At 52.2% G+C, this 24,940-nt stretch overlaps 1 protein-coding gene across 1 annotated transcript in view; it reads left to right on the forward strand.

Moving 5' to 3' along the window:
• RASGEF1C (RasGEF domain family member 1C) overlaps positions 1 to 18,700 on the forward strand; it is an 87,165-nt gene extending 68,465 nt beyond the window's left edge. Inside the window, exons 8-15 of the mRNA XM_087429192.1 lie at positions 1,140 to 1,229; positions 2,833 to 2,935; positions 3,445 to 3,533; positions 3,605 to 3,700; positions 8,429 to 8,524; positions 10,929 to 11,052; positions 18,136 to 18,208; positions 18,676 to 18,700. Coding sequence (XP_087285318.1) covers positions 1,140 to 1,229; positions 2,833 to 2,935; positions 3,445 to 3,533; positions 3,605 to 3,700; positions 8,429 to 8,524; positions 10,929 to 11,052; positions 18,136 to 18,208; positions 18,676 to 18,700 — 696 coding nt within the window. The remainder of the gene's footprint in view (positions 1 to 1,139; positions 1,230 to 2,832; positions 2,936 to 3,444; positions 3,534 to 3,604; positions 3,701 to 8,428; positions 8,525 to 10,928; positions 11,053 to 18,135; positions 18,209 to 18,675) is intronic.
• Positions 18,701 to 24,940: the final 6,240 nt, after the last annotated feature.

Genomic DNA, 24,940 nt, shown 5'->3' on the forward strand with positions numbered 1-24,940 from the left:
AATAGCAAAAGACCGGATTTTTTTTTCACTACAGTGGTTGTAATTGCTGATCTATGTGGATCTGTTTTTACTCGCTTCTCTTGTACTCTTCGATTGTCTTTCTCATCTTTTCAGTTTCTTTTTTCCTCCTTTTTTTACTTCTTTTGGATTCTTTTAAATTATGGTACATTTATACAGTGGAATGTTCTATATTAATTCAAAAAATTGTATTTCCAAAGGATAGTTTATGGCACATGAAAAGGTTTATGTGGAAAAATATGGAAATATATCTACAGTTATATATGGATAGAAAGATGCACACAGACAGACAGCTGGTTCTCACTATCCACAGGGTTACAGCCTGTGGTCAGTCAGTGCGAGCACTGGACTAGGGACCACAGAACCACTGCTCCTGCAGGAAGTACAGAGTCAGGTTCCTGCCAGCCTCTCATCACAGCAGTTCCATCAACCAGTCGGTATAGAACCTTGTTGTATGTGTGCTTCTGTTTAAAGATACCTTATTTAATATACATTGTTGATTCCGTGACATTGGACTCATGCTAACAGCCCTGTGACTCGTGTCTAAACAAAGCTTATCTAAGGCACGTTCTCTCCTAAGTGTCCATCACAGCCTTCGGGACACTACACAAGGCTGAGGACTGTGCTCGGGGGCCACTCTAAGCAGTGAAATCACCATGACACTAAGTAGACTGCATAAAGGACACTTGTTTACAGTGTGGGTGCTGAAACGAGAAGGCAGGGCGTTACCCAGCTCAACCTCAGCCGGGAATGCCAGGCGCGGTGGGCGACTCAAATTTTTTGCCACTCTGTGCATCCATGAATGACAGTGAAAGTGACAAGAGTATTAATTTTGGGTTACAAATAAATTTTTAGGGAGTAGACAGATTTACAAGTACAGAATCCAGGAATAAGGAGGATCAGCTGTACATATATACATCTCATATTAATATATCTCATATTAAATTACATCTTTAAGTGTATAGAAAAAAGACTAGAAGGATACACATCAAATCACTGATATTTGTGGATAGATTTGAGGTTTCAGCATTTTCCAGATTGTCTATAGTGATCATGAACTGACTTTGGGTTCAAAAAGTTATTGATAGAAAGACTGAGTGTGGTCCTTGTGTCTTCCCCAGCCTTGTTTCAGTGACAAGACTAACAACCTGGAGGCTTACGTGAAATGGTTCAACAGACTGTGCTACCTCGTGGCGACTGAGATCTGCATGGTGGGTAGAAAGCCAGGGGCATGACCTGGCGTAGCCAAAGGTGGCCAGAGGTTGGGAGGAGCCCAGCTGGGAGGGAACCCGAAGGGCATCATGAGCCTGTCCGTCTCTAAGCCCAGGGCCGGGCTGAACATCCCTCCGGGACACCAGGTGTCACCGGCTTGCCTGCAGTGACATTTCCCCTCTGGCTAGAGCCTGGCAGGGATCCACTGGCCTCTGGCAGAGTGTCAGAGGTGCTTGCTGCAGGAGTGAGGGCAGTCGAGTGCTCCTGCAAGTGGCTCTTCTCCCTCCATCTGTTCCTGTCTGTCGTGGACGGCCTGGCTGCGGCCACGTTTCCTTCCTGGCTCACTAGGATGGAGAGGTAGAAATGACCACACCTTTAATAACGAGGAGATTGCACATACCAAGTCCAGGTCTCTGGCTTCTCCTGGAAAGCAGGAAGACCCGGCAGTGCTGAGCCAGACGTGCTTGTCACCGAGTCGCGGTCCCGCCGGGCCAGACCCTGTCGACCCTCTTCCTTACAGTGGAGGGACCTTCCTCTGAACCCACTCTCCCACCTCAGGTCAAGCCCAGAGGCCACTTGTCAGGGAAAGATTGCAGGCAGCGTACGTGCCAGGTTGGGCTCTCCGGAAGCAGATGCTGAGGCAGAACTTGGGGTGCAAGGTGTTCACGAGGGGTTGACACCTGCGACAGAGAAAGAGGAAGAGGCAGGACTGCTCAGGAGAAGCAGAGCCACGGTGCCTCAGCCTGTGAGAGTGTTTCCCACATGGGGCCGGAATGGTTGGCCTTTATCTATCCCCAGCCTTTCTCTGCCACCATCACCGTCACCGTCACCATGCCGGCTGCCCTGCAAAGGACAGGCAGGCAGCTCTCTGAAGGAGATTTGGGTGTCACCTCTCCGCAGACCCCACGTCACACTTCCTGCAGGCAGTAAAGACCACTACTGCACACTTAGCATCTGCCTGGTAGGCAGATAGGCAGAATGTGTCTGTGTGGAGAGAACACGGCGCAGGGTCCATGCCCTGCCGCTTCTTACATTTCCGTCATTGGCCCAGCAGCAGAGATCGGGGTTTACCTGCATGAAGCCTGGACTGAGCCTGCCCGGGGCTTGGGCAGTGCTTCGGCCCAGGATGCCCAAGGGAGGACATGGTTTGGTTGTGAGCCATCAGAGAGGTTGATGTCCCAAGCCTTCGGCCACAAGCTGGGGTTGAAGTCACACGGTCATTCTACAGAAAACGGTGGAGGGGCTGCTCAGAGGTCAGGGCCTGGGGTCAGTGTGTGTGTCCCCCATGTAGGGAGAGCAAGCTTGGTGCTGGGAGGAGGGCGAGGGAGCCACGCTTTCCGCTTCCGGAGGTGGAGTGCGGGAGTTGGGCCTGAGGGAGGGGGACCTGAGGGGGGGCCCTCAGCCCCACGAGGGGGGCCCACCTGAGCCCCCCCTGGCAGTGGGCTCTGTGCTGGCTCTGCCTGGGACGTGCCCTGAGCCCTCAGGCTACTGCCCTGGCACTGAGCGGCTCGGCCGTGAAATGGGCTTAGAGAAGGATGATGAGCAGGAGTCTGGTCCAGGCGGTGGGAGCACGTCTCTGAGGCTCAGGCTTACTGTTCCCAGCCAGCCAAGAAGAAGCAGAGGGCCCAGGTGATCGAGTTCTTCATCGACGTGGCCCGCGAATGCTTCAACATCGGCAACTTCAACTCCCTGATGGCCATCATCTGTGAGTCTGTGAAGCCGGATAAGGCCCCCAGTGCGAGTGCCCCCAGAGAGGTTGGAAGGGGCGCACCCAGGCAGGCGGGGTGCAAGCCGGGGTGCTCCTCTGAGCAGAGGTCAGTGCCAGCTGGGCCCACCTCCTCGCCCAGAGGCCCTAGGGAGGTGCCCCTTTTGAAGCAAGCTCAGCCTCCTCAGGGTGTTTGGTGGGGCTTGGCAGTGTGTCTCCAGATCCAGGGAAAGCAGGAACCCACAGCAGACCCTGGCCACCGTATGGGGCCAGTGTGGTGGGGGCAGGGGCAGGGGGCCTGCACACACAGAGCCAGGCCCCCCCAGACACAATGTCCACCAGCACCCACCCATAGTCTGTCAGGCAGAGGCCACTGCAGACCTCACCTTGGTCAGGGTGCAACCTGAAGGGCTGGGTCAGCTGGGCAGCGCAGAGACCTCCTGCCTGAGGGAGTGGGTGGGGCTGTGCAGCCCGAAGCGGGCCCCCCAGCTCAGCCCTCCCTCTTCCAGCCAGCATGAACATGAGCCCTGTCTCCAGGCTGAAGAAGACCTGGGCCAAAGTGAAGACAGCCAAGTTTTTCATCCTTGAGGGGAGCAAAGTTGCTGGGCGGCCCGGTGTCACCGGCTGTCCCCAGGACACAGCTGCCCAAATGCCTCCGTCTCCTTCCAGCACCAGATGGACCCAACAGGGAACTTCTGCAACTACAGGACAGCCCTGCGCGGAGCAGCCCACCGCTCACTGACTGCCCACAGCAGCCGGGAGAAGGTAGGTCAGAGGCCTGCCTGGCCCTCGGAGCTCCTCCCTGCTCCACACCACCTCGGCCCAGGCAGGCTGCATCAGAGAACCTGGATGCTGACTTGACAGTCACCTGCTCCAACCCCCTGCCCTTCTGCAGCATCTGTAATAGACAACCATGTTGCCTTACTTGCATGCCTCCAGTATGAGCAACTCACCACCTCCCAAAACGGATCAGCCCATGCCCAAGCAGCCCGAACTGGTAGGATGTGCTTCTTTATGGGGCCGCAGTCAGCCCCCTGGGGTCATCCTCTCTGGAGGGCCACACGAGTGAGGCTGCTCCCCCTTTTACTTCCCAGTCCTTCAGAGCCCCCAGACCTCTCCCTCTCTCTGCCTGAGTCAACAGCCCAGGCCTGCCCTACTGAGCTCTGGTCTCCAGGTCCCGCCCCACTTGGGTCCCTTTGATCTCAGAACTGCTCCATTTATCAGAGTCCCTTCTGTTTCAGATCAAATTGTGGTTCCAAGTACACTGGGTCTCATACCTCTGTATTCTAAAAGCAATACTTTCATTGATGTGGCCTCAGATCAGTTACGTATCTGCAGTGGCTGAACCAAGCTTCTTGCTCACTAAAACTGCCTTTTCACAGGTCCTGTTCTTATACATTTGCATTTGGGGGCCTTCGCTCACCCTGATCATTATTATTCTCCTGCAAATTCCCCTCGTGGCCTCTGATACAGGAAACCACGCACAGGCCCTGGGATTGCATGAACCTCTGGCTTAAAACCTGTCACCAGCCCAATGATGTGAGTCGTTCGTCTCCACGGGGAGGAAGCATCAAGACTGCCCTGCCTTTTCAGTCTGGTATCTTGCAGGAACATTGGTGGAGTCAGGTCCCTGCTGCGGTTTGTGGGGGTCTGTTTCCAGCTTGAGGGATAATAGAACGAGCTGCTGTTCTTGACATGCTAAGTCACTCTGGGATTGTACTGGATGGACACCAGTGGTCAGGTTTGGGGAGCAGGCCGAGATATGCATGCCTGTGCCCCCGAGCAGGTCTTCCTGGCACCCCCCACCCAGGGGGAATTGTGCACAGACCTGGCCACATAGATGGCCGTGTCCTATGCAGCTGGCCCTTCCTGTTCAGGCTATGAGCACTTCAGCAACTTGGTCCCAGGAGGGCTGATGTGGTGGGGACAGCATTCAGTGAGGCGAGACCTCGAGCCCCAGGGTGGGTGAGCCTGTCTTCCAGGAGCCAGGAAACTGGGGAACCAGGGCAGCAGGGGCAGGGACCTTGCCTCATTGAGCACCTACCACCTGAGGGCCACCTGACCTCCACCCCCCACTTAATTCTGACAGCTACTCTCTGGGGTGGATTTCAGCATTGCCATTTCCCAGCTTAGAAGACTGAGTCTCAGAGAGGGGAACTCACTTGTCTAGTCGAACAGCAAGGAGGTGGCAGAGCCAGGAATCAGACTCTGGCCTGTCTGGCTCTGAATCTCGTGGACTGTGCATCCCACCAGGCTGCCTCCCGTTCCCAGGGCACAGGTGCTGCGGCAGTCACAGGGACACTGGCATATGGCCCAGTGGTGGACTGTGGCTGGGGTGTGTAGAGTTGGCTGCAGCCTTTGGTCTGCAGTGTCGGTCACGGCACTGGTGCTCTGGACTGCTTTTCTTCCATGTGTGCTGAGGCAGGTGGCCGTGGGGCAGAGTGAACAGACTGGGACTTGGTGTTCCTGCACTCTGAACCCCCTTCCAGCTCTGGGGTGCTGGAATGCTCTGTGTTTAGGTCTGTCAGTGGGTGACTTACAGAGCTGTGCATTTAGTTTACTGCATTCTCCTCTAACTTCCGGAGAGACAGGGAACATGAGCTAGAAGATGCTTCATAAATAGATGGAAAGCTGAGGGCTAAATGATGGATTGATGGATAGATGGATGGATGGATGGAAGAATGGATAGACAGAAGGATGGATGGATCAGTGGAAGGAAGGAAGGACAGAAAGATGGATGAATGGATGGAAGGAAAATTACAAGGAAGGAAGGGTAGAAAGATGGATAGACAGAAGGAAGGATGCAAGGAAGGAAGGCGGGATGGAAGGAGGGTTGGAAGGAAGGATGGAAGTTTGGAGATGCTCTTGCAGTCCCCTGGTGCCCCCAGCTGAAACTTTGAGGGCAGGAGGTCTCAGTGGTCATGGCACTCTGTTTTCTTCCTGCCTGTGGCCGGCTCCTGACTGCCTCTCCCTCTCCCCTAGTCTCTGTCACAGGGCCCACTCCACACAGGCTTCTCTGGGTCACCTCCAAGCTGAGCTGGGTTCTGATCAAACTGCTCAGGTCCAGAAAGCAAAGGCAGTGAATTTACAGTCATGCCGTGGGGGCAGGGAGACCAGCTAGGATGCTAAAGCCTGGTATGATGGGCCTGGACCCACGTGGACATGGTGGAGGTGGTGAGAAGGGCTCATGTATGGAAAATGCTAGCATCCTGAGGACCAGTTCTGATGGCCCTGCCTCCAGGAAGTCTGCACCAGGCCTCTGAAGAGCGTCTCTGTCCGCGGAGGCCCACTGACCTTACCCATCTCTGTGCCAGCACTTCTCCCCATTCCAACCCCGTTCAGCCGTCAGGCACTGACACTGGGCCTGGGCCTCAGCACCAGCAGTGGAGCGGGGGTGATGGACAGAGACCACCCTCTCTCCTGGCACGGTATGGAAGCAGGCAGGACAGGGGCTCTGGAGCTGAGCCACCTGGGTCTTAGTCCTGCCTCTGCTCCTTACTGCTGTGTGAACTTATGTGAGTTACTTAACCTCTCTGGGTCTCAGCTTCCTCATCTGTAAGGTAGGGTAATGAGAGCCCTGCTTCACAGGACTGTGGCGAGGCTGAAACACGATCCTGTCACCTACAGCTCAGCACGGGGAAGCTCTCAGGCCCGCCACAATGCCCCTGTGACAAGGGCATAAGCAGAGGGCTCTTTGAGGGCACAGAAAGGGACTAAACTCAGCAAAGCCTTCCTTACTCTGTAGGCTGTTCCCATGACTGTCTTCTGCTACACTGAGGTCAGGGTGAATGTGTCTGACACGCTCTCACTGTCCCCCAAGCCCTGGCACCTGGCACAGAGGAGACCTGAGCAAATGTTTGTGGAATTCACATAAATCTAGGGTGACCAGTTGGTCCCGGTTTCCCCGGAACTGCCCCAGTTTTAGCACCAAAAGTCCTACGTCCCAGGAAACACCAGGCGGTTGGTTTCTCTGCTAAATCTGGCTCTGGTCCTAGCCTTGGTGGTCACTAGCCAGGTGACCCTAGGCCAGGCCCAGCCACTCTATGGGCCTCGGTTTCCCCATCTGCCCTGCCCAGCTGAGTCATCCATGCTTCTGTGCTGTGCAGAGTGCTCAGTGGCCAGGTCTTCACTCAAAGCTCTTGTCAACTTGGATGGGAGGGTGACCTCAGAGCTCCCCGGGCCAGAAATGTCAGGGCCTGGTGCCTGGTCCCAAGGGCGACAGGCTGGAGCCGGTCCTGGCTGGAGCCCGAAGGCAGAGCGGGTGTGTTAGTTTCCTGGGGCTGCTGTAGCAAAGCACACAAACTGGGGGGCTTAGAACAACAGAAATGTATCCTCTCCTAGTTCTGGAGGCCGAAGTCAAGGTTGGCAGGGCTGTGCTCTCTCCAGAGGCTCGAGGTGGATCTTTCGTTGCCTCCAACTTCTGATGATCTCGCACGTTTGTTGGCCAGTGGCCACGTCACTCCCATCTCTGCCTCTGCCTTCACGTGGCCATCTTTCCGGGTGTGTCCAAATTTCTCTATTTTTATAAGGACACCAGTCACTGGATTAGAGCCCACCTAAACCAGTATGACCTCATCTTAACTTGATTCCATCTGCAAAGACTATCTCCAAATAAGGTCCCATTCACAGGGCGTAGGACTTGAACATATCTTTTTGGGGGCCACAGTTCAACCCACAACAGCAGGGTAGACCCAGCTGGCTCCCCAAGGATGGTGTGAACTGTCAGCAGTGGGTCTCCATTCTCTAGGAGTGGGCAGGTGCAGAGCAGGGAGGGAGAAGCAAGACATCCGACGGTGAAACAGAGCACCGCCCTCCCAGGCTGAGGTAGTGAGCAGTCCCTCAGGACCCGGAGAAGGCGTGCTTTTGGCTTTACCATAGTGCATCAGGATCGGATCTTTAGCATCAAGAAAGACATAGAATGACAGGTTGTTTAATATGTATTTTAAAAAAAGGAGGCTACAAACTTTACAATAGATGATTCGTATTCCGTACATATTTCACAGTGTGCTCAGCATGCACTGTTCCTCCTGGTGCACACGAGCTGGGAGGCCTAGGTCTGTGGACCCCCAGATTGTGGGGGGAAGCTCCCACCAGCCTCTCCCAGTGGGCAATGGAAGCAATGTTCAAGGGTCATTGCGAGTATGCATCTTTCACCCAGCCCCAACACGAGGGGGAATGGCACCATATACAGTAGGGGCTCAGTCAGCCATGGGGTCTTCTGGGGCCTGGGAGGAAACGGTCTGGCCCCCCAGTAAAGGGCCTGTGCCTCCTCTCTCTGTGGTTTCCATATTGCCCCCATGGTGCACACTAAGTAGCCTGTAACCCGTGAAGCACGGAGGCCACCAGCCTTGCCCTGGAAGTCTCTCCCGCCCTCTGCCTCCCAGGATTGCCTCTGAGGTCCTGCGGCAGGTGGCTGCTGGCAGGGCTGCCTACTGCCTGGCAGACCCTGCGGGAATGGCCGGCTGAGGGCTGACCTCACCCTCTCCCTTCCAGATCGTCATTCCCTTCTTCAGCCTGCTCATCAAGGACATCTACTTCCTGAATGAGGGCTGCGCCAACCGCCTCCCCAATGGACATGTCAACTTCGAGGTAGGGTCTGGGGGCCCCTGTGGGGTGTGCCCCAAGTTAGACAGGCCAGTAAAAGCCCCCAAGCAGGAGCACTGGCCCTGAACACTTGGACTAATGGGTCCCTGAGGTGGAGCGCAGAAGCTCACAGTCGACATTAGGGTGGGATTATTGGAGTCTCCCCACCCCACATCGGTCAAGAGGAGGAGACTGAGGTTTGTGAGGCACTGATTCGACTCCGTGTGGGCCTTGTGCCCAGAACAGGTGAAGCAGAATCATTTTCAGCCCTTGAGGAGCAGCACCAGACTGGTGAGGAAGACAGCCCTGCAGACGCACAGTGACACCTGGCGAGGTGCCGTGACAGGGGCTGCACAGGGGCACAGTGCGTTGGGGTCGGGGAGGCCTCCCAGAGGAGGGCCCTGAGCAGCAGGAGGAAGTGGTCAGGCAGAGGACGGAGTGGGCAGAAGGAAAGAAAGATTCTTCTCCCTCTGCAGACACTCACTGTTTGTCAGCTCAAGTGTCGCCTCCTCCAGGAAGACCCCTTGACCTCCCAGGCAGAAGGAGGCCCATGCACGGTGGGCTGGGCATCCCTTGCACAGCACTCCAGTTCTTGAGCTCCTCAGAAGCAAGGCCAGGCTGATCTGCTCTGTGTCTTGACCACCCCACAGGCCCACCCGGCACACATTTCTCAGTGTGGCTGGTGGGCTAAGCGTGGTGGGGGCCAAGGCCCAGAAGCCCTGAGGGCATGGGGCAGTGCCAGCAGGTGGTCACTGAGTCCGACAGACAGAGCATGCCATGCAGCCATGCACCCTCCCAATCTTCAAGAAAGAGGGGGCTCTTCTTCCACAAGAGGGCTGGCCCCACCCTAGTGCTGGCCCTACTCAGCCTCCAACTCCAAGGGGCAGTCAGTCTTGGGCCGAATCTCAGTCTCTTCCTCTGTAAAATGGGCCTTCGACCACGGCCGTATGGAGGGACTAGAAGGAATGGACACGCTGTGAGGCCCACCAAGGACTCTACAGGTGTCCCCTGCTGACGGGGCCCCCAGCCAATGCCTGGGCCCTTTGGCTGGAGTTGCCTCCACTGTGGGGCCTCACATCGACACCCCACAGACCTTCAGATGCTGCCCACAGGCTTAGTACCCCTGAGGGCTGGCAAGGCTGGAGGAAGTCCTGTCCAGCAGGAAGCTGAGGCCCTGCATCCTGGGGCAGTCCAGGCTGGAGGCCACATGAGAGGCTAGGCTTGGGTGAGGCTGCAGGGATGGGGGCCTGGGAGCTCACTCTCCAGGTTACCCCAACACACACCAGGTGTGGGAGCCCCTGTCTTTGCCCTTCTTGCATTGGTCCTCAGAACCGAGGCTGGAGGGTGAGAGGCAAGACTGCAAGGTGTTCATGTGGCCTAGATCAGGACGCAGGCAGTAGGGGCTGGAACCAGCCACCCAGTCATGACTTTGGGCTGCTATTTATTTAAAATTCTTCTTGGGGGCTGGCCACGTGGCACAGTGGTTAAGTTCAGCGCGCTCCACTTCAGCAGCCCAGGGTTCGATTCCTGGGTACGGACCTACATCACTCATCAGCCATGCTGGGGTGGCGACCCACATACAAAATAGAGGAAGACTGGCACAGATGTTAGCTCAGGGCCAATCTTCCTCAGGGGGAAAAAAAATCCTTCTTTAAGTTAGCACAGTTTTTCTTTTTTGTGTGTGTGAGGAAGATCAGCCCTGAGCTAACATCTGCCAATCCTCCTCTTTTTGCTGAGGAAGACTGGCCCTGGGATAACATCCATGCCCATCTTCCTCTACTTTATATGGGACGCCGCCACAGCATGGCTTGACAAGCAGTGCATCGGTGCGCGCCCGGGATCCAAACCCAGGCTGCCGCAGCGGAGCTAGTGCACTTAACAGCTATGCCACCAGGCCAGCCCCGCACAGTTTTTCTTTTTTAATTTAAATTTTACTTAAATAAAATTCTGCTTAAATGAATTTACATAAGTTTTATTTAAATACATTTTTAAACATTTTTTTGCAACATTCTCTAAATAAACAAACGTGTCATAAGTAGGGATATATCACTTGCCATAAGTGGGGATGACCACAAAAATAAATAGAATGGAACTAAAGTAATAGTCCCCTCTAGATGCACTGCCAGCTGATGGCCCAGCCCGAGCTGCTCTCTCCCCATGATGCGAGCAGCTGGTGAGCCCGAGGTGTTAGGCACAACAGATTCCTCAGAGGGAATGAGGAGATGTGACAAACACCTGGGTTTCCCGGTGGATGATGTTGTCATTTACTGCCCAATGTTCCACCTGGCCTGCCCCATAGGTGGGCCTCACTGGGAGTGGTGAGAGAGCCTGGCCAGGGCTGGCCCCACTCTCACAGGTGACCTCCAGGCACTGCGGGGGCACCCATTTTGTGTCTCTACGACCCTGGCAGAAATTTCTGGAGCTGGCCAAGCAAGTTGGAGAGTTCATCACATGGAAACAAGTGGAGTGTCCCTTCCAGCAAGACCCCAGCATCACCCACTACCTGCACACCGCCCCCATCTTCAGCGAGGATGGTAAGGTGGTCCCACGGCCTCCCTGACCCCCAGTGATGGGACTCTTGGGTGGTCTCATAGTCACATCGCCATTCAGGGCCCCTGCTCTGAGCAGGACGCACCATACCCACATTTGCTGGCTCTGGGAGGGAGCAGAGAAGGCTGCATCCCCCAGCTGGATGGTTGCCACCCTTGGAGCACAGGACGGGGCCTGAGGAGCTGTGGTTTGGGACCCCAGGGCCAGGCTTCCCCCTAGACGTAGTTTGGACACTCTTGGGCATCTTAAATCTGAACCATCCATCTGTCTGACCCCACTTTCCTCATCAGTAAAGTAGGGGTGATGATAAGAACTGCCCTCCCAGGGCTCATGTGGGGATGCAGAGCACTGGGCTCCTGGGTATTTCCACAGCTGATGTGTGTGTGCACATGCGTGCGTGTGTGAATGTGTGCACGTGCGTGTGATACACACCAGCATGAGATGAGATATCCTTTCTCCAGAGAGCCATTAATGTCTGTCCCCTCCAGTAAATCAGCATTCCCACTTGATCATTTGTCAGATACAACAAATTTGCTTGTGAATTTGCTAAGTGTGTGTCCTCTAGGATCCCCCTCCTCAAGTAAGAGGAAGTGCTGGAGAAGCAAGTGGTTGTCTAGGCCTGAGTTGATCGTCCCTGTGGGGGCAGTGTGGCCCCACGGTTAGCTGCTTTCTGGATCCAGGACACTCTTGAACCACCCTGAGAGGCCCTGTTCAGCACACCAGAGGCCTGGCTCCTCGTCACAGCAAGCATTTTACAAAGGGACCCACACCCATGATCAGGAGAACATGTTCTGCCAAAAACAAAAAATTAAGGGGAAGGATTTTTTAAATGATTTTGTTTTTGAATTATTAATACTTTCAACTTTGCCATTTTACTTTTTATTTTGGAGCCAGTAACTTTTTGGTGGGGGTCTCACCCATAACTGGAGTCCCTCCCCCAACACAAGAAGCTCAGCAGTCTGATATCTCCATCAACCAGCCTGGGCTGCTCCCACCCCAGTGAGCTGTGTGACCCTGGGTAGATTCCTCACCCTCTCTGAGCCTCCCCTGCTGCATTTATGAAGTGAGAAGAGAATATACTTCCCAGGGCCGCAATGAGAATTACTTGAGTTGGCACAGGCAAAGCCCATAGAACTACACTCCATCGATACTAGTTGTATTTGTTTCCTATTAGTGCTGAAACAAATCACTGCAAACTTGGTGGCTCAAAACAACACAAATTTATCCTCTTACAGTTATGGAGATTAGAAGTCTGAAATCAATTCCACTGGGCTAAAGTCAAGGTGTTAGAGCTGGTTATTTCTGGAGACTCTGAGGGGACAATCCACTTCCTGGCCCTTTATGACATCTAGTGGCTGCCTGTATTCCTTGGCTTATGGCCCCTCCCTCCATCTTCAGATCACATCACTCCAACGTCTGCTTCCACCATCATATCATCTTCTCTCTCCTGTAGTTAAGTTTCCCTCTGTCTCCCTCTTAGAAGGACACTTATGACTGCATTTAAGGCCCACCTGGATAATTCAGGATAATCTACCCATCTCCAAATTCTTAACTTAATCACATCTGCAAAATCCCTTTTGGCCATTGGTGGTAACATACTGACAGGACTGGGATTCTCTGAGGGCTAGTATTCAGCCTCCTACACTGGTTATTATGATGATTATTGTCATTAGCCAATGCCTTCTTCATGGAACTTGGGCAATAAGATGTGTTAAAGGCACAGTAGGAGGGATCAGGGGGAGTTTAAGGGCAGGGAGGGAAGAAAGGGAGGGGCATTTCATTCACTCCTTCAGTCTCAGTATTTCTAGAGAGCCTGCTGTGTGCCAGTCAGCAATTCAGCTGTGAACATACAGATAAAAGCCCAGCCCTTCTGGAGCACCCTTAGAGAGGAGCACCTCCCATTTTGACCCTCTCTTCCTCTTGTCCCTCCCCCCACCCCAAAAAAGTGGAGAAAAGCAAGAGAAGGGACCTAAGATGTATTGAGCCCTGACTGCCTCACAGCCTCTGACAGAAGTCCTACCCTGCCCTCAGCTCCAGGCCTCCCCTGGCAGGGCCCTCCTGGCAATCCAGTCATCCTTGAGGCTCTTTAAAACAAATAAAAATATAGAAAGTCTCAGCAAAGAAACAGAAGACATAAGGAAGAGCCAAATGGAAATTTTAAAACTGAAAACACAATAACTGAAATAAAAACTGAGTAGATGGGCTCAGCAGCAGAATGGAGAGGACAGAGGAAATAATCAGTGAGCTGGAAGACAGAACAACAGAAACCATGCAGTCTGAACAACAGAGCCTCAGGGACCTGCGGGACTATAACAAACGATCTAGGGGCTGGCCTGGTGGTGCAGCGGTTAAGTGCACGTGCTCCGCTGCAGCAGCCCGGGGTTCATAGGTTTGGATCCCAGGTGCACACTGACACACCACTTGTCAAGCCATGCTGTGGCGGCATCCCATATAAAGTAGAGGAAGATGGACACAGATGTTAGCCCAGGGCGAATCTTCCTCACCAAAAAAAAAAAAAGAAAAAAGATCTAACACCCATGTCATCAGAGTCTGGGAAGGAAGGGGACAAAGAAGGCAGGGTTGAAAAAGTAATAGAAGAAGTAATGGCTGGCAAGTTCCCAGATTTGGAAAAGACATAATCCTGCAGATTCAAGAAGCTGAGTGAATCCCAAACAGAATAAACCCAAAGAAACACATACCAAGACACATCATAGTCAAACTTCTGAAAACCAAAGTAAAGGAAACAAATCTTAAAAGCACTGAGAGAAAAATGACACTTTACCTATAGGGGAAAACAATTCAAATGACATCAGATTTCTCATCAGAAACCATGGTGGCCAGAAGGCAATGGCACATTTTTCAACTGCTGAAATAAAATAACTATCAACCCAGAATTCTATATCCAGTGAAAATATCCTCCAGGCGTTTACTATAGATAAATCAAAATGGAATTCTAAAAGCTGTTCAGGTAACCCCCAGGAGGAAAAATAAAGCAGAAAAACAAAACAGAAAGAACACACAGAAAACAAAAAAAAAATTAATAAAATGTCAGACTTAAGCCCAACATATCAATAATCATATTAAATGTAAATGGTCTAATACACCAAGTAAAAGACAGAGATTGGCAGAGTAAATTAAAGATATGACCCAACAATATGCTGTCTACAAGAAACTCATTTCAAATATCATAATATAGACAGGTTATAAAGTAAAAGGATGGGGAAATATTAATCAAAGGAAAGCAGGAATTGTGATATTAATTTCAGAGGGAAGAAAATTTCCAGAGACGAGAGGGACATTATATAGTAATAAAGGGGTCAATCTCCCAAGAAGACATAGCAATCCTAAATGTGTATCCACCAAACAACAGAGTTGCAACATTTATGAAGCAAAAAACTGATAGAACTGAAGGAGATATAAACAGATCCACAATTATAGTTGGAGACTTCAGTGCCCCCTCTCAACAACTGATAGTACAACTAGACAGAAAATCAGCAAAGACATAGAAGAACTCACCAATACCATCAAACAAAAGAATCTGATCAACATTTATAGGACACTCCATACCACCACACATTTACAGAATACTCATTTTTTCAATTGCCCGCAGAACATATACCAAGATAGGCCATATCCTGAGCCACATAAAACAAACTGCAACAAAGTGAAATCATACGGAGTGTGTTTTCTGATCACAATGGCATCAAACTAGAAATCAGTAACATGACAACAGGAAAATCTCCAAACACTTAGAATCTAAACAACACCTTTCTAAATAATCCATCAGTCAAAGAAGAAGTCTCAAAGGAAATCAAAAAATGATTAAAGTAAATGATAATGCAGTCAAAATCTGTGGGATGCAGCTAAAGCAAGGCTGAAAGACTTTTACAGCACTGAATGCAGACATTAGAAAAAAGGAAAGTTCAGGGGCCGGCCCGGTGGCATAGCGGTTAAGTGCACACGCTCCGCTGCAGTGGCCTGGGGTTTGGATCCTGGGCACGCACCAACGCACCGCTTGTCAAGCCATGCTGTGGCGGTGTCCCATATAAAGTAGAGGAAGATGGGCATGGATGTTAGCACAGGGCCAGTCTTCCTCAGCAAAAAGAGGAGGATTGGCATGGATGTTAGCTCAGGGCTGATCTTCCTCACAAAAGAAAAAAAAAAAAGAAAAAAGGAAAGTTCTCACATTAGTCATCTAAGTTTACACCTCCAGAACCTAGAAAAAGAGGAACAAAACAAACCCAAAGCCAGCAGAAGGAAGGAAGGAAGAGCACAGGAGAGTAGAAATCAATGAAATGGGAAACAGAACAACGATAAAGAAAATCAATTAAACAAAAAGCTGGTTCTTTGGAAAGAACAATAAAATTGCCGTCCTCTAGCAAAGAACCTCTTGACAAAGAAAAAGAGAGAAAAGAGAGAAATTATCAATATCAGGAATGAAACAAAGGATGTTACTACAGACTCTGCCAATATCAAAAGGCTAATAAGGAAATACTATGAACAACTTTATGCACATAAATTTGACAAGTTAGACAAAATGGACCAATTCCTCAAAGAACACAAACTACCATAAGTCAACATAAAATAGATAATCTGAATAGCCCTATAACTATTAAGGAAACTAACTATTAAAAATACCCAAAAATGAAATCTCTAAGCCCAGATGGTTACACTAGAGAATTCCATTAAACATTTAAAGAAGAATTAATACCAATTCTGCACAATCTCTTTCAAAAAATAGAAGAGGAGGGAACTTCCCACTTCATTTTGTGAAGCCAGTGTTACCCTGATACCAAAACTATACAAAGACAGGATAATAAAAGAAATACAGATCAATATCCCTCATGAACATAGATGCAAAAAGTCTTTAACAAAATATTAGCATATAGAATCCAACAATATATAAAAATAATTATGTATCATGACCAAGTGGGTTTATTCCAGAGATGCAAGGGGCTGGTCAATATTTGAAAATCAGTCAATGTAATCCACCATATTAACAGGTTAAAGGAGAAAAATCACTTCATTATATCAGTTGATGTAGATAAAGCATTTGACAAATTTCAACACGCACGCATGGGGAAAAGTCTCAGAAAAAAATAAAAATAGAAGTAATTTATCCACTTGATAAATTGCATCTACAAAAATCCTTCAGCTAACATTATATTTAATGGTGAAAGACTGACTGTTTTCTCACTAAGATGGGTTACAAGGCAAGGTATCTACTCTCGCCACTCTTATGCAACTTAGTAATGGAAGATCTAGTCCATGCAAAAGGCAAGAAAAGGAAATAAAGACATACAGATCAGAAAGGAAGAATTAACACTGTCCCTATTCGCAGAAGATGTAAAAAAATCCCCCCAAATCTACGAAAACTCCTGAGTTCAGCAAAAGTCGCAGGATACAAGATAAACATGCAAAAATCTATTGTATTTCTATGTGCTAACAAGGCATATGTGGACAATATAATACCGTTTATAATTGCTCAAAAAATGAAATGCTCAGGTGTAAATCCAGCAAAACATGGATGAAATTTATATGCTAAAAACTACACAATGCTGATAAAAAAATCAAAGAAGATCTAAACAAATGGATAGACGTGACATCCATGAATTGGAAAATGCCACATAGCAAAGATATCAGTTCTCCTCCCCAAGTTCGAGTACAGGTTTAATGCACTTCTTATCAAAATTCCAGCAAGATTTTTTTGTAGAAATAAACAAGATTATTCTAAAATTTATATGGAAAGACAAAGGAGCTAGAATAGCTGAAACAATTTTGAAAAACAAGAATAAATGGGGAGGACCCACTCTACTCAATATGAAAGCTGATAGCTACAGTAATCAAGAGAGGTGGTCTTGGCGGGACAGACACATGGATCAATGAGACAGAATAGGGAACCCAGAAGTAGACCTACACAAATATGCCCAATGGTTTTTGACAAAGGTGCAAAAGCAATTCAGTGGAGGAGTGATAGCCTTTGTAACAAATGGTGCTGGGGCATTTGGACATCCATAAACCAAAAAATGAACCTCAACCTAAGTCTTACACTTATACAAAAATTAACACAAAATGGATTACAGACTCGAACGTGAAACTATAAAACTTTAGGGAAAAAAAGCAAGAGAAAATCTTTGGGTTGTAGAACTTCTTATAAAGATTTATTTATTTATTTTCCCCCCAAAGCCCTAGTAGATAGTTGTATGTCATAGTTGCACAGCCTTCTAGTTGCTGTATGTGGGACACGGCCTCAGCATGGCCGGAGAAGCGGTGCGTCGGTGTGCACCCAGGATCCGAACCCGGGCCACCAGCATCAGAGAGCACGCACTTAACCGCTAAGCCACAGGGCCGGCCCTTAGAACTTCTTATAGAAGTAAGTATGCAGCTACTATATGACTCAGCAATTGCGCTCTTGGGCATTTATTTATTCCAGAGAAATGAATACTCATGTTCACACAGAAACCCATACACGAATGTTGATAGCAGCTTAATGTGTTATAGCTAAACACTGGAAACAACCTAGATGTCGTTCAGTGGGTGAAGGGTTAAACACACTGTGGTATGTCCATACCATGGAACATTATTCAGCAGCAAAAAGGAATGAAGTATTGACACACCCTATAGCATGGATGAATCTCCAGAGAATTACACTGAGTGTAAAGAGCCAATCCCAAAAGGTTACAAACTGTTGAAATGACAATGTAGACATGGAGAACTGATTAGTGGTTGCCGGGGGACAAGCAAGGGATGAAGTTGGGAGGAAGGTGGTGCGGCTATAAAAGGGCTCCATGAGGGATCCTCGTGGTGATGGGATGTTCTGCATCTTGACTGTATCGGTGTCATATCCTGGTGCTGAGCCTGTCCTGTCGTTTTGCTAGTGGTTGCCGTTGGAAGAAAGTGAGTAAGGGGTACACAGGTCACTCTGTATTGTTTCTTACACCTGCATGTGAATCTACAATTACCTCTCAATGACAAGATTGATGTAAAAACTTAAAGCAGGTCAGACTCTGGGTGTGGAACAGGTTATCATCATCAACCATAATTGTGTAATTTCATTTTCTGACTAGGTCTTTATTTGGCTTCTTATGAAAGTGAGAGCCCAGAGAACCAAACAGAAAAAGAGAGGTGGAAGTCTCTGAGGTGAGTCTGTGTACCAAGCAGGGCTGAGGGTGCTTGGGGCCAGGACGGGGCCCAGGGGCTTCACTACCTGCATCTCAGCCTCCGGAGAGCCCCGCCATCTCATGGGGAGGGGGTAGGTCAGGCCAGGGTCTTAGGGGTGGGGGCAGAACTCAAGGGCTGGAGTAGGAGAGGAGGCTAGGATTACGGCTGGAGGCTGTCCCTGTGGGCAGTCAAGATGTGTCCCAGGGCCAGGAACCTCTGGTCCATATTCTCACACCTTAAGGTGAGACGCACACCATCTCCTGCTTGTTCAGCCTGTGAACCCAGCCGAGCAGAGGTGGGAAATGATCCGCAGCGGCAGGCTCTGAGTACTGAGCCCAGAGGATTGCGGCGTCCCTCTGGGGCGGGAGGCCGCTGCTGGAGGGAAGTGTAGCCTTGCCCGGCCGGGCATCAGGCTCTCACCGCCCTCAGCACATTTAAATCCACAGGTCTTCTATTTTGGGGAAGACGTGAGAAGTGCTGAGCTGCAGGAGGAGGAGGAGGAGGAAGTCAGCAGAAGGCTTCTGCAGCCCGCCTCAGCCAGCCCAGCGGGAGGCGGAGGTGTTGGCATCTCACTGCTTTGCAAACTGTGACCCCATGGCCTGGCGCCACCACAGTGACCACATGGCACAGGAGACCTTTTTCCACCTTTTGTGGAACCTCAGCCCTGGCAGGGCCTGGGCCTCCAGACACGCAGGTGGCACGTGCCTCGGGGACCCTGCCTTCAGGATGGCAGGGGTCACATTGCTGGTGAGTTTGTCCATCCTCGGCAAGGACATAGCAAGGACACAGCACGTCCTCAAAGGGTCAGACGGCTGCAGTCTTGATCTCACTGGGTGACGTGTGCCACGGAGGCCGACACCCAGTCTGTCTCCGGGTGGCCTGGGAGCCTCCACATCTCCAGCAGGGCTCATGATGATGTGAGAGGGGCCAGAGCCCTCAGTGTCCCCTGTCCTTCTGTGATGGACCCTACCCTACCCCTCTCGATGGCTGCTTTCTGCAGCCTGTGCACTCCCTTTCTGGATCCTGCTGGTATAAGGGGATGGCTTTCTGGTGACAGCTGTGATGCAGGTCACAGGACAAATTTGAGTCACAGAGCTGACAACGTGTACAGTACGCTGTAAACTTTAGAGCTGGTATCAACGCATATCGGTACATCCACACCATGTCTCTCACCCGTGGGCCTGAGATGAGCTTCTGCCAGGATGCAGGCAGTTTCCCAGCTCAGTTTTCTCCACGGGTCAGGAGGGGCCATGGTGGCCGTTCCCTCTCCATGCTGTGCTGACAGGGCCTGGTGAATGGATACTGACAGCCCTCTGCAGCCAGACGCCTCTCTTATCGGGGGTGGGGGTGATGAAGCTGACGATGCAACTTGGCCCACCGTGAGGCTCCTCCCATGGGCCCCCCAGCCCCTCAAACACCGAGTCAAGTTTCTCTGCCAGGAAGCAGTGGGTCATGGAGCCACTGAGCCCCCACCTGGCCTGTGACCAGGTCACCCAGCCAGGAAATCAGGAGGGTCAAGTGTGATGCAGGTCAGGGCCTGCTGGGCAGAGGCGCTGTGTCAGGGTATACCCACCCACGCTGGCTGGCTCCTGGCCACATCAGGCCCCTTGTGCTGGGGCCCACTCGGTACCAGACTCAGCTGTCCTGGCAGCATGGCTTCGGGACAGAGCACCCAGCATCTCAGGTGCCTCCCCTGACTCGGGGAGTTCTGCCTGGTGAACCCAGACCTCAGCATGGCCCCAGAAGAGCCCGGCAGCCTGGCAGAGGTGTGGGAACACTGCATGCTAGGGTTGAGCCCCAACCGGCACACCCCCTTTCCATCTGAGACCCCAGAGAGACAGGGTGAGTAGTGCAGGGAGCAGGTGGCAGAGGGAGGACCAGGCTTCCACTGAGTCCAGGCTCCCACCCCGCCTCACACTACACCCAGCTCCCAGCAGGGCCCAGTTGGCCCTCAGGTCAAGCCGAGGAATCCTGGGAGGTCCCAGGAGCTGGCTAGAAGCATCTCTTATCCACTCATCCCTACCCAACACGCTCCCTTGGTGCCTGGCATCCCCTGGGGCGGCATCAGACAGGACCCTCTGCCTCCCAGTCATGCTGAGCGCTGCCTGTCAGGAGCAGGGGGCAAGTGGTGCGAGGGAGTTAGGCCAGCCTTGGAGACGTGTGATGGCAGGTCCAGGGCTGATGCCCAGGGAGCTCTGGGAGGCCTGCTTGGGGCCCAGCTCTCACAGAGGAGGTTATCTCCTACCCGGCCTTGGGGACAGAGGACACTCTGGAGGGGCTCACCCGAGGGCCCAGGCCTTGCCAGTCACCTGGCTCCATCTCCTTACTCCTGAGCAACTCTGTGCAGGGGCTTGTGAGGAAACCCCAGTATGCTGAACTCGGGGAGACAGCAGGTGAGGCCAAGGGGCCTGGGGGCAGCTGGCCACGGTGCCCTCCCCTCCTCAGGCCATCCCTCACCCAGGCCCAGGCTCCTAGCTTTCTCCAGGACCAGCCCTCAAATGCCTCCTCACAGCCATGCCCCCCACAGCCAAGGCCCAGCTCAGCCCTCCCTATTTTCTGCCAGGAGATTGCAGCAGCCTCGTCCCAGGCTGGGAGACATGTGAGGAAAGGATGTTGGAGAAAGCAGTACAGACCGACAAGTGAAACTCTAGGAGGCAGGTTAAGCTTGTCAGTGCCAATAGGGCAGGGCTGACCCTGCTGCTGAGAGGCCCTACGGCCCCAGTGCAAAGGAAACACTGTTTCCTGTTTCTGTGGCCTTGCACATGCCATTCCCACCACCTGGCATGCTGTTCCCCTCCTTGTCGATCTAGTCAGAGCTGCAGCCTCAGGTGCAAGGCCTCTTCTGGAGCAGGATTCCTAACATGCAGCCCACTCCTCTACACCTGCTCCTTCCAGCCTGCCTGCCCTCGGGGACCCAGTGCAGAATGGGTGTCAGGGGAGGATAGCAAAGTGAGGTCTGGGCTCACTCCCAGTTGGAAGAGGGCTCAGGGCAAGAGGGAAGGAGGCAGCCCACGGCCAGTCTCGCAGAGGACGCAGGGCCGAGGGGCTCAGGCTGAGTGTGTTTATGTCTCAGGTTCATCCACGGGGCCCTTGAACCCGCTCTCCACCTCTCTGAGCAGCTGCTGGGTGCCAGGCCCTGTGCGGCCCAAAGGAGGCCTTCTCTCAGAGGACCCACCCAGCAGCCCCCTAGGTGGAGATCGTGGTGCCCTTTCTCCAGATGCAACCTCAGAGCCCAGAGAGGGATGGCGCTCAGCTCACGGCCACGCAGACGGTTCCTTAGCCACATCCAAGACACGTGGCCCTTCCCTGCAGAGGTCCCTTTGTCCTCCTGCTGTCCTAGCCTCGGTCCCTACAGCCAAGTCAGATGGCCCACAGGGGCTCTGAAGGGCGGGGCCTACGCCTGTGGGACAGGTGTCAGCAGCACAGGTGGTGCCCAAGACTGATGCCCGTGAGGCCTGGCACTGCGCCAGGTGACGCGGACTCCCAACACGCAGCTCAAGGTTTGAAGCTGCCCAGCTGAGCCAGGAGGCAGGCGTGTGGGCCCCAGGCTCTAGGAGAGCCAGCAGCCCCACTGTGCCTAGGAGGCCAGGGAGAGGGTGTGGCTGTGGTCTCTCCTAGCGCTTCCCCCCACCCCACCCCGAGCCCTCCAGAGAGGGAACAGTGTGAGTGGGGGACAGGAAGCCTTTCCTGGCTGGGCTTTTCCTCGGAGGACCTGGGCCTGGCTGGGGTTCAGAATCACTTCATTGTCACGTGGGTGGTCTGCGAGTCCTCTGATCCCCGCGCCCACATGGCTGCATCACTGGAGCCACGCTGCTGCCAGCCCCCCCCCCCACTGAGGTTCCCTGGGCAGCATCTCTCTGTGACCAGCGACTTATCCTGTGACCCGGCCACATCCAGGCCCCTGCAGAGCAGGACTCCAGATAACCCTAAGGGACACCACGGACCCCCTCCCCCTTTCCTGTACAACTTGGACAGACGGCCGTCAGAGTGGCCCTTGCCCAGATCTCTTAGGCAGGGATCAGACCGCTGCGTCCCCCCATGCTGCAGGGCTCATATGAGGTTCTGCAGGGAGGGGCACCCTGCCCACAGCACCCCCAACCATGCCCTCCGCAGTCTCTCACTGCCCGCTAATATACCCCATCTGCGGGTCAAGGGGGAGGAGGCGGGTAGTTTAGTCAAGAGCCGCCGTGGGGGTGCCTCGCTGGAAGCTCTACGTCACCCGAACGCAAATGCTTCCCTCCTGGCCTGGCACTTTATACACAGCGCAACAAACCCCACGGGTAGGAGCTGTCACTATCCCCTGGGCAAGTGACGAAATGGAGGCTCAGGAAGGCAAAGCCACTTCCCGAGGACACCCAGCTCACGGGGACAGGGCCTGGCCCCACCAGGGTCTCCAGAGCTCTGCTCCTGAGGGTGTGGAGGAGCCAAGGAGGGGCTCCCACAGGCCGCCTGGTCTTTCCGCAAGCACAGACACAGTGACACCGGTCTGTCCTCTGCTCCTGCCCCTCCTCTTCTGTGGGTCCCTGAGCCCCCAGTGTCCCCTGGTGTTTCAGGAGTGCCCTGTGGTGTCTCATCACGTTCAAAACGAACCCTCCCGCTACCCCCAGCTCCCTCTCCCTTCCATGGCCCTGCCAGGCAGCTGTGCCTCGTCTGCAGCAGCAGAAGAGAGCAGGCCTCACTCCCCATCACGCCACCTTTGTCACTGGCACCCGTGCTGTGAGGCTCGGGTCCCATTGCACAGTGTCTTCAGTGAAATAGCTTTACCTGCACCCCTCAGGGCTCAGGTCGGGGCCCTGGGCCTGGAGGCATCCAATAGGGAGACCTGGAAATGCAAGCACGAGATGCCTCTCAGCCACAGCCAGGCCCTGGCCTGAGGGCTGAGTGGGTGCCTGACACCATGTTCTTTGGATCCCACCCTGGGCCTCCAGGCAGGAGCAGAGCAGTGGGAAGATCAACTGGGAATGAACAGACCCGAGGCATAAGCTAGAACCCCACTGCTAACCAACAGACGGTCACAAAGTGCGCAAGCTCAGAGAACAGCTCAACAAAGAGGGAGGAGACAGAAATCCTGCGTGTCAGAGGCAGAAAGCAACGGCAGGAAAGACCAGCAGAGGCCAGACGGTGAGAGATGCCATGGGGCAGACCAAGGAGCTTGAAGTTTACCCTGAAGGCTCTGGGGGACCACTGAAGAGTGTTAGGGGTGGATATTATGTGTCAACTTGATGGTGCCTCGGGGTGCCCAGATATTTGGTTCAACGTTGTTCTGCGTGTTGTATGAGGGTGGTTCTGGTGAGATTAACGTTTGAATCAGTGGACTCAGTAAAGCAGAGTGCCCTCCTCAACGTGGGTGGGCTCCATCGAACTGGCTGGAGGCCTGAAAAGAACAAAAAGTGGAGTAAGGGAGAATTCACACTCTCTCTGCCTATTTTAAAGCCAGGACATTGTTCCTCTCCTGCATCTGGATTCAAATTTGCGCCATTAGTTCTCATGGGTCTCCAGAGCAGATCTTGGGACTTCTCATCCTCCATAATTATGTGAGCCAATTTCTTATAATAAATCTCTATCTGTCTATCTATCTATCTATCTATCTATCTATCTATCTATCTATCTATCTATCATCTATCTATCATTTACTTCTATTGGTTTCTCTGGAGAATCCAGACTAATCTAGGGAGTAACATGGTCAGTTTTAGAAAGATCTCTTTGATACCTTTTACCTCAATAATTCTACTTTTGTAATTTATCCTAAGGAAGAAATCTATTAGCACAATATTTACTTAGTGGTGAAGTAACTAATGGTTACATTATTCCTGTTCCTGTGGATTTTGCTCCCCAGCCCAGCCCAGAGCCGGGAGTGTTCAGTCAGAGGCTCCACCTGCTGAAGAGCCACCCCTGAGCTCCTTCTTGGAGCCCAAGCAGGAGACGGGTGCGTTCTCCTGGCTTCTGCGAGCACACAGGATGGGCTGACATGAGGGGCTAAGTACAACACTAAGATCAGTGCAGCCTAGTGACACAGAAAGCTTTTCAATAAACTTATTTACTCCTACTGCTTTTGTGGACAGTTACACTCTACTTGTTTTAATAATGATCTACCTTTTTGGATTAGAACATTAATAAAATACAGCAATGTAGAGCACAGTTTACATCAAGATCTCTTAACGTGAACACGTACAGCCTCTCTGTCTAGAGCTGTCTCTCAGTTAATCATTGAATCTCACACACCACGGCACTTAGCAAGAAGGCTGCTGACATGAGGCAGGTGAGAGAAGAGGCAGGCTGGGCCACAGGGGAGGGGGTAAAAGGTGGCCAGATATGGACATATTTTGAAGGTAAAGCCAATAGGATTTGCTGATGAGGTGTGAGTCAAATGTGAAAGTGAGAGGTCAAGGCTGACTCCAAGGTTTTGGGCCTCGGCGAAGGGAGGAATGGAGTTGCCCTTTCCCGAGATGTGGGAAGACTGGGAAAGGAGCAGGCCTGGAGAGGAAAGTCAGGACTTCGACTCAGAGCACGCTCAGTTTGAGATGTCCATTAGACAGCCCAGTGAAGGCGTTGAGTACGGACTGGAATGACATGTCACAATGACATGATTCCGGGGTTCACAGGGGACGTCAGGCCTGGAGACATAAATCTGGAAGGCTTCCATGTGCAAGTTGCTTGTACAGCCAGGGGCCTGGATAAAGCATCTGTGGAGTAGGGTGCAGAGAGAAGATA

This window comes from Ceratotherium simum, chromosome 4, assembly GCF_057802395.1.
Source record: "Ceratotherium simum simum isolate JZ-2026a chromosome 4, ASM5780239v1, whole genome shotgun sequence".
NCBI classification, from domain to species: domain Eukaryota; kingdom Metazoa; phylum Chordata; class Mammalia; order Perissodactyla; family Rhinocerotidae; genus Ceratotherium; species Ceratotherium simum.